Here is a 9708-nt window from a genome sequence, read left to right as displayed (position 1 = left end):
CACCATTTATAACGTAACACATGAAACATGACATTTAGGACATGTACATTTTATAAACTCAGACTGTGTTTTCCTGTTTTAATGGGCTCACTATCCTCCATAACTGCGTCTTTACAAAAAATAATGATTTTTGAATTACGCAGACAACACGCCATCATCCGGATGACTGAACAAAGAAAATGCCTTCACACTGACCGAAAACTGTCCTAAATCCATCCGTCGGAAAGAAACCGATCCGCGTGTCCACGTGTTTGTGTCATTTCCATCCCATTTAAATACGTAAGAATATCTCTCCTATCGTCCGACGCGAGTTTGAAACGCATGCTCTATTGGTCGGACCGCGGCCCAGAGAGCTAATGGGAAGCGCCGTCGCCTCTGCGCCCGCCCACCCCCCAGACACGTTGCTCTGGGAGAAGCAACACGCGCCGCCTCAATCGCAGTGCTGCTTCTCTCGCGCACGTAGCGCACATCAGCTGCTCCCCGTGCAGGCGCCCTGGATACAGCGCTGAACAAAGAGGCTGCTCTCTGCTCCATCCTGCTAAGGTGTGTACCTGGACCTAATGTTACATATCTGGCGCGTGCCGTTTGTCTTAAGTGCAGGTCGCAACAGTGTTTATGTGAATGAATGCTAGTGTTCTGGAGAAATCCATTTGTATTGATTTGATGTAAGGTGCGGTTTAGAAGCAGGAAGCCGGATTTGATGGCATGCCATCAAACTGTACATCCGTTTATTAGACAGTACATGATGTCCACACTGTCTGTTTTACATGTTGAGGATGTCACCTTTATGTTGGCTTTTGAGTTGTAGAGATGGGGTTGGATTGAGTGGATATTTTAAGCAGCACAACTTCTGAATATGGACATTGTAATGGAGTGATGTTTCAATGTAGGCTACTCTAACCTTTGGTAAAAAAAAATAATTAAAAAAATCAACGTGTTAGTGATTCTAAAACGAATAAGTTGATGTTTTCAATTAACCATCTTCATTTGGACTAGAAACTGCTTCTGGGATATGGGATAGTTTGCCCCGTTCACAGACGTTATGCTGGATAACGTAACGATAAATACTATGATCCAGAAGACTAGCAGAGACGTTACTTCATCTCTGAGGGGAAGACCACGTTCCTAGAATTAAGGAACGTACAGGCTACACTTTCATTTGTAAAGCAGTCGTGTGATTGGAATCTGAAATGTCCTCTGATATTACTTCATCACATCAGAATATACGGGGCGTTTAACCTTCTAAATTATACAATATTCTATATTGAAATCATATTAGTAGTGTGCTTGTGTGTGTGTCATTTCATCTTCTTTATATACTTACAATTCCCTTTAAACACTCAGAATTAAGGTTTGCGTTCATCTTTAAAAAGTGAAATGATTCACAAAATGTAAAAAAAGATTTAGACCTACCTTTGGAAGGCTAAGTTAAAACCCCTTCAATAGCCTATTGAATGCATGTCTCTGTTATAATCCACAAACACAACAGGGACACACACCAGGCCATGTGTAATGTTGTTGTTTTAAGGTCAAAACCTGCGATCCAATGCCCTTCCCTGTGTGATGTCAAGCCACGCCGGCATTTCGTAGACAAAGAACAGCGCGTGGTTCCATCGTCTTCTATTACTACTATAAACAGACTCCTTCTTTGCACTGCAAACACGTGTACCCAAGAAATGGGTAGGGCTACTAATAATTTCTTAACCGAATGTGTGATTTCATAATCAAGGGCTATTCAATCTGGAGCCAATGATTAATCATTATCTTAATTTAATTTTAGAACAATTCAAGGGATCCACTGTAGGAAAAAAAAATCCTCTGAATGATTCCTTGGATCGTGTCCTTAGCATGCGGCGACAGGTCAGTGGAGATGACGGTACGACTCCCTGGCATATTTAAAACGAGGCGGGACAAGGAGGCAGCCGACCCAGCACACACACATGCACGCCGTAATGTCGGACGGTCCATTCCGTTCTGAATGGCAGGCAGACCTTAACACGCCCTTTCCCCTCATCGCCGTAGCAGTTCGTCTGCAGGCGATACGTTAGGACGGTCCGGCGTTCCTCACTCAGGTAGCGCAGGAGAATTCTTGAAGTTGTATTGTGGAGCGTGTTACCAGGGGCAACCCCAGAGGATTGCTGTCGTCGTGTGTGTGGAGGGGCGTCCTGAGTGTTTGCCTTTCGACGACGGGCCCACAGTGTGTGCTCACCGGCTCCCCGGCCCTCCTCTGTTGTGGTTGGGAGGCCTGCAGGTCATTGGTTATCCCAACAATTGGGTTTCTCTGGCACCACCTGCTCCCCCAGCACGCGGTCCAGATGGTGCTCAGTGCTCTATAAGAGCAGGGGTCCCGCGGTAAAGACTGCTTCTCAAAACCCGACTGTTCCGCGGACGGGGGTTCGCTCTCTGCCAGCAGACCCGGTACCTCGTAGACTCAGCGCGGAGCTGCTACTGCAGGGTGTGCGCGGTGTGGTTACGGGATGTCGGTGCGGTGGCTAACGGTCTGTTGTCCGGCCCGGCAGATCAGTGATGGTCAGTGCTGCTTAGCGGCTCCCTCCCGAGGATGTCTGCTACCGACTCGGAGAGCTCCATCGATTGGCTGGCGACCGACAATGAGGAGGACGAGGACAATGAGCTGGATGTCGCGGCGCGGAGGCCCCTGGTGGAGACGCTCCACCCGGGCAGGCGGGCCGACGCGGTGAAGAGGGTCTGGAGCGCGGCCAGCGACGGCGGCGGCGACGCCGCCAGGAGACCGGGTCAGACCACAGCGGGGGGAGAGGCGAGGATCGGCAGGAACCCGCTGAAGAGGCCCCACGGCCTAGTGGAGGGCCCGCCGCCGCAGCCCCTCTCCATCCAGGAGGGCCGGGAGCAGGTCTTCACCAGGAAGGTGAGCCCCAGACAGCGCCTGAGCGCTCGTTCTGTTATCCACTGGACCACCAGGGCGGCAGTAGATCAGGAGGCAGAGCGAGTCGACTGGTGACCGGGAGGTTGCCGGTTCGATCCCCGGGCTCCTCCTAGTGTCGAGGTGCCCCGGAGCAAGACGCGCCACACCCTAACTGCTCCCGATGAGCTGGCCGTTGCCCTGAGGGGTACACTCCGCTGTCGGTGTGTGAATGTGTGAATGAATTGTTGTAAGTGGCTTTGGAAAAGCGTCAGCAAAATCCCCTAAATGTAAATGTAAATGCAAGCTCCACAACAGCGCCGGGAACAGCTGTGGCAGGACCACCTAAGCACCCCAACCTCTCCCTGCTTCTAGCTGTTGCACATGTAGGGATATTCCAGGAAAGAACACAGCCCTCCCACGTGACTTTATGGGTGACCTGAAGCGTGTTATGCAAGCTGCCTGATTGGGAAAGAGAAACAGAAACGGAACATTAACTACAAAGAAGGAACAGGTTTTTACTGCATATGTGCTCTGTTACAATAAATTCTTTCTTTTTTTCGCAGTGTATGGCATTACAATGCTACATTCATCCGTTATCGTCCATCCTGAATGGCCTTCGCTCGGGGAGATATAGAGAACGTAAGTCGGCGGTTGCATTTTTTTCTTCCTGTTCTCCTCATATGCCCTTTCACATCGGGTCTGGTGTAGGATTGAGATGCCGCCATTTTTGGATTGAAACCAGATCTCCCAAGCAGCTTTCTACTCTCCTTCTCTCTCGTTTTCCTCTCACTCTAGCCTTGTCTTTCTTACTTTCTTTCTTTCTTTTCAATCTCTCGTTCTTACTCTCTCTCTCTTTCTTACTATCCCCCTCTCTTCCTCTTTCTCTTTCTCTCTCCAAAACAAAAACAAAAGACTGGTATGTGGTGCACAATTCTTGGAGGAATAGCTTGAGAATTTGAGAGAGTGATGTCTAAAACATGTACTGTATTGTTTGCACAAAGAATGTCACGTAACCACAACTATTTGCCTTGTGTGAACTCTTGGTTTGTTTTATAAAGAGAGAGACCATAGACTATTTCTGGCAGTGTAGGAGTTTTTATATTTCACAACAGGTCACAACGTTTCCAAATTAAATTCAGCACCTTTTTTTAATTATTCAGTTATTTCACACAAATTGGCAGAGGAACCCGTATCACATTAATCCTAATATCATTTATGAAGCTCTAATTTTATCTGAGCCGGGAAAATGCAGCCAGACCACAGTGTAGAGCGATTCACATGGCTGGTTAGGGCTAGCCACGCTACATTCATGCTAGGCCCTGTAAGTACTGGGGTTGGGAAACCCGTCAAACCAAAGGCCTTGATTGACCCCCACACTTCCTGCCCATAGAGACAGACCATCTCCTCCCTCACTGCATGCACATTCACCAAACAGCCCATCTGCTGCGCAGCTTCAGCCCCTCTGCAGAGACAACGTGACTCACGACGGACCTCCCCGCTTCCTCTGTGTACAGGACTCAGCAGTTTCCAGGAGAGCGTCGCCATCGACAGGATCCAGAGGATCATGGGGGTGTTGCAGAATCCCTGCATGGGGTATGTCTCTTAATCACACTTTATAGCCCCTCCACCGTCATTAGGGAATTTGTTTGTAAAAGTTCACTGTTTTTCTATACTATTAAATACTATAATATGGACTGATGTAGATACACATTTTATTGGTGTATTTATTATAAAAAATGCAGATTGAATTTATAGTTGCAAAACTGTATTCTTCAAAGTCATCCCTTAGAGTGGTCCAGGGTGATGTTCAGGTCAAAGCTCTGTTATAACTGCTAGACAGTGCGCTCTGTATGGGGTATATGCTTTGTTACAGCTGCTATACATGGTGCAGTCTACATGCTCTGTAACAGCTGCTATACATGGTGCAGTGTGCAGTCTGCATGGGTTGGACGTTTATCCCAGACACATGGCTCACAGCGTGGTGCGGAGGGCCAGGCCGCCGCCCCCCCTTACCCTACGTACTGCCCAGTCCACTTACTCACTCTATGCTTGTTAAAGATAATACCATCAACCTTAACACTTGCAGCAGCTCACTTGTACTTCATTAATTAGCTGTCCCTTGGCCAGTCCGGGTAATGAGCTTACCCCTTCAGAGACGCAGCCTGGTCCCGGCCATGTTCAATTACCCAATTCAATTTAAGTTTTTTATAGTCATCGTTAAAATGCAGAGCATTCGGCACTGAAATGCCCTCTATGGTGCCTTTTTACATTGAAAGAAAAGGCAGAGGGAGGTCCTGATCACATGATGTGCATAATCCCCATCAACCATCTGGTTTGGAAGGAGGGGGGGTCCCGGTCTGCCCACCTCTTAAGGATGCTGGGTCACTTCTGGTGCTTTTTTGTTGCTTAGTCGTTTGTGTCTTCTGTCGCTTTATGAGATTATGTTTAGAGGTAGGGAGGGTTGTGGAGGCCCAGTATGTATACATGTGCACATTTGTATGTGTGTGTGTGTGTGTTTATATATACATGCTAACTGTTGAACCCTTTTTTTGTGTGTTTTTCAGTGAGAAGTACGTCAACATCATTCTCAAGATGGAGGACATGCTGAAGAGCTGGTTTCCCAATGTACAACCCCAAGACCAACCACCAGGCGCTCAGACGGAGCATGAAGCTCCCCCTAAGAAACTCAAGGTAACATATTCAACATGTACAGTTATATGAGTAAGCAGGTAAAGGATTACAGGATCTGTATCGTTCTTAAATAAACTAAAATCAATCAAATCAGTCTTGTGCTTTAATCACATAACGACGAGGAACGAGACTGGGAGGGGAGGATTACAACGCAATACTATACATTTAACTGAATACTAAATAATTAAATAAACCTGGCTATGTATTGAATTAATTATTGCTATGAATGAAATCCTGAAATAAATAAGCAATTATTAGCAGTAATTAATTTCATAAATATAGTCAACATAGTTCATTGACTAAATCATTATTTTGATAAGAAAATTACCACTTTTATTATTTCAGGGGATTTTTGATCGAGAGGTGGGGTGCACTGATTGTGGTGTGGTGTGGGGTTCTCAAAACGCACAGTAGAGCAGGGGAGGGCAAAGATATTTCTCAAACCGGATTGAAATGATCGGGTCTGACTTGCCTATCTGGATTCAAATGTTGACAATAATCAATCACAACCAAACCAAACTTGCCTTCCTTGTAATTTTAAATAGCTTAGGCTGCTGCTTTGCTACTTACTTAGCAGAGAAAAAAGTCATTCTATCTAAACATGCAACACAAGGGCTGGAAACAGTGCTTTAAACTTTTTTTCAGTGAAAAATAACTGCACCGTTCATTAGAGAGATGCCAATAGATTCGGAAGCTTTTATACAAATATTCATCACTGACCTCACAAATGGACAGTAGGCTAGACGGTTTATACTACTCATGCATTACTCATGCACTACTCATACTGGTATGAGTAGTACGGACCTTGCCGTGAAGACTCTGCTGTATATCCAGTTATTCAGTACTGTTCTGGTGCTGTTGCTTCGGTCTGATCGGTGGGATAACCACACCCAATTCAATAGAATTTCACAGTTAGGGACAATATTCAATACAGACTTATATATAGACATCTCATAGGATTACAGTATTAATGGTCACTGAGAACAAAAACAGCGGAGAATAGGTCATCTTAAGAGGTGAGCCAGAATGGGTGCAGAGAAATGAAAGATCTGTTGAGCGTTTGATTCCCCTGCCTTTAGTCAGTAAGGGTTCCCTCCCCTCTGTAATGTGTTGTCCCCACCCCTAGTAGCCTTCTGTCCTGAGTCAACCGAACAGTCGGTAAACAAACCATGTTGTTGTTTTGGTGCCGGGCGTTAAGCACACGTTTCTGTTCTCCCTGTAGCTCTCCTCCCCGGTGAGCACGGACCTCACCAGCGCCCCGTCCCTCGCCAGTGCCGGCGCTCCTGGCGTTCCCGCGGCACACAGCCCCACGGCCCTGCGCGTCCCGGACCACAGACCGCCCGGGGCCAAGTCGGTCGGCAGCAGGCCGACGTGGCTCCACGCCTCCCCCATCTGCTCGCCCAGCGCGGGACAGCCCCCGCCGCCTCCGCCGCCGCCACCCCCTCCGCAGCAGGCGCCGCCGCCCCGGGCCCTGGATGGCCCCGGGCCCCAGCCTCCGGCCCCCAGAGACCAAGCGCTAACGCAGGACAGCGCGGTGTCCTCTAGCACGGACCGCTACGCGAAAACAGACGCTGCCGCTCCCCTGAAACCGCCCCCGCTGGGCAAAAAGATCAACGCGCCCTGTCTGGAGAGGCTCCTCAAGTCCACCGAGAGCATCATCGGCCACAAGGCGTCGGGGCGCGTCGTGGGCGACAGTTAGTCCTAGCCCAGGGAGGCGGGTACGCCTAGCCTAGCCTTGCCTAGCCTTGCATGCCCTACTGGGAGCCCGACAGCTCACTTAGTCCATTCCAGCCTTCAAGAGAAGAGAGAGGGTTCACAGAGCACACCGTGGACCGTGTTTGAAGAGCATGAGCAGCGTGTTGAGTGAACTGTGTCCTCTACACGGGAACGCGCCCTCCCTCAGCCGACGCCACTTCAGTTTAGATCCGTTGGGTGAACTCTTTTTTTATTTTGTTTGCACTGTCAGAAGTGTGTGTGTGTGTGTGTGTGTGTGTGTGTGTGTGTGTGTGTGTGTGTGTGTGTGTGTGTGTGTGTGTGTGTGTGTGGGAGGAGGATGAAAATGTAATGACTGAGATCCACAGCTTTGCTTTGTCAGCAATTGTAGAATTGTTGTATTTCCGAGCTCGTAGATGCAATAATATCCCTTCAAAATGTCTGCCACCATGCTCGTAAAAAGGGAATCTGGTTAATAAGAAACGAGAGGGAACCTTTAAGTTCTATAGAAACGTAACTGTACTCAATTCAAGTCTCTCTCTCGCTCTCCCCCTCTCTCTATCACTCTCTCTCTCCCTCTCTCTATCACTCTCACTATCTCACTCTCATGTCTCCACTCCTGTTTTTTTTGTTTTCTCCATGTGACTGTTGACATGTGACATTTGTATACTTAGAATCAAAGTTGTTCTTGTACAACTGTTCTACCTCAACGGGGAACCACATCCATGTTTGTGGGTAGGACTGTAAACACTACATTCTACTGGACCAGACCCCCCCCACGCACCGCCCCCCTTGCTAGATCTGCAGTGACCATCCAGGCCGTTGAGGGGGTGAGGTCTAGATGGCGCGTTTCTTCAGCTCGTTCCAACGGCAGATGCTCTCTCTCTCTCTCTTCTCTCGCTCTCTCCGTGGGGATACTCGTTTGACCTCACTGGTGCCATTGTTAAGAATGTGAACTACAGCTGTCTCTGTCTCTGTCTCTCTGTCTCTCTGTCTCTCTGTCTCTCTGTCTCTCTGTCTCTCTGTCTCTCTCTCTCTCTCTCTCTCTCTCTCTCTCTCTCTCTGTGTGGCTCTCTCTGTCTCTCGCTCTCTCTCTCTCTCTCTCAGTAGAAGGTAAAACGTGCCTGTAAAGTCGAGCTGTGCCTGCAAGCTGGTTTAACATGGAAACAGAAAATAACAAAATGACGAAAACAACATTCAAAACACCGGATTCTCTTGATGGATGTCTTTAACTCCTGCCGTTTCCAATCTCATTTAAATTATTCAAGCCTTGCCAACCACTACATGTGGGGAAGATGGATGCTCATTTCATAGCCACATAACTGGATAGTGTGTGTTAGACCAGCACAGAGTGACAAGCTTTTTCTCTGTATAAATGTTTCTAAAAGATGGTTGATTTACCCTGAAAAGTGGCCTTGATCGTGTGATATTTTATACTTTCGAAATAAATGTGGTTATATTTGTTTGGTGCAAAATTACTTAAGGTTCTCTGTCTGTTTTTGCAATAACTTTGGCACACAAACTGAATCACCACACATCCGTTCAAACACAGGCCGTTGTTCACCTGCTGAATCACTTTGTTCAACTGAACATAATGCCACATCTTTATTAGCATTGTAAGTAATGCATACAAATATATATGCCAGCGGATTTGAAAACTCAAACCTTCACAGAAGGCATCTTGTACATCTCTGAGATCGATCAGCTTCTCTGTTAACCCCAGAAAGAAGACCGCTCCACAGTGGCTCTCAACAGCAGATCACTTAAAGGTTACTACTCCATCGTCCATGATCACATGGCCGGCTTTAGAAGAGACAATCACTCTTCAATGGCACATCCGTTACATGTTACTCTAGTAGTGCATGCATGGTGGATTTCGGTCTCCATGCCAACTTATGTACCCGACTGAATGGTTCTCCGTGGAGTTTGCATGAAAGAGCATGGATGCATGGGTTCCTAGGTTATTACAGAGCCAAGTTTGAGGCATTTAGGAGATTCTAGTCTAGAGAGTGCCACGTGTCTATGACCCTAGATATGACTGCTACATTGATGTTAGAAGTATGACATGCAAATACATTTAAAACTGGCAACTATCAAGCATACAGCACCGATTCAAAAGAGAATACTGCCATCTATAGGTGACCACGCTCCTACCCCGGGACACACAAAATGATTAAGTAATTAGAAAACAATAATAATCAATTTCACCCATTAATTGTATCAATCTGTGAGAGTAAATGTTTCTTAGAGAGTTTGTTCTAGGTGAAATCATTATATTATCTTATAACATTCAGAAATAATCCAAAGCGTCTTAGAGTACCATATTAAGCACTATATAAATTTCATTTATTATTATTATTATTATCCATATTGGGTGTATTGGCCGTAGCCATCGTGGGCTACAGTTTTTTTTTGTTAGGCTG

General features: G+C 46.9%; 1 protein-coding gene across 2 annotated transcripts; it reads left to right on the top strand.

The window, feature by feature from the left end:
* Positions 1 to 421: 421 nt before the first annotated feature.
* Positions 422 to 9708, top strand: LOC130389309 (circadian-associated transcriptional repressor). Of its 2 annotated transcripts, none has more exons than XM_056599032.1 (6): positions 422 to 543; positions 2520 to 2884; positions 3445 to 3520; positions 4333 to 4474; positions 5446 to 5572; positions 6795 to 9708. In XM_056599032.1, the coding sequence occupies exons 2-6, from the start codon at positions 2561 to 2563 to the stop codon at positions 7269 to 7271; spliced, it is 1146 nt and encodes a 381-aa protein (XP_056455007.1). In that variant the 5' UTR covers positions 422 to 543; positions 2520 to 2560; the 3' UTR covers positions 7272 to 9708. The 2 variants fall into 2 exon arrangements, with proteins under 2 accessions (XP_056455007.1, XP_056455008.1); XM_056599033.1 differs by having other exon boundaries at positions 423 to 543; positions 4396 to 4474; positions 6795 to 9705.

Source organism: Gadus chalcogrammus, chromosome 9 (assembly GCF_026213295.1).
Source record: "Gadus chalcogrammus isolate NIFS_2021 chromosome 9, NIFS_Gcha_1.0, whole genome shotgun sequence".
Classification (NCBI taxonomy): domain Eukaryota; kingdom Metazoa; phylum Chordata; class Actinopteri; order Gadiformes; family Gadidae; genus Gadus; species Gadus chalcogrammus.
The sequence above is the reverse complement of the archived record's forward strand: the minus strand, read 5'-3'. Positions and strand labels throughout refer to the sequence as shown.

Coding starts and splice junctions, on each gene's coding strand:
- LOC130389309 (XM_056599032.1), top strand. CDS start 2,561: ATGTCTGCTACCGACTCGGAGAGCTCCATCGATTGGCTGGCGACCGAC. Junction 3,521..4,332: donor CTCGGGGAGATATAGAGAAC/GTAAGTCGGCGG, acceptor TCTGCTGCGCAG/CTTCAGCCCCTCTGCAGAGA. Junction 4,475..5,445: donor TTGCAGAATCCCTGCATGGG/GTATGTCTCTTA, acceptor TGTGTTTTTCAG/TGAGAAGTACGTCAACATCA.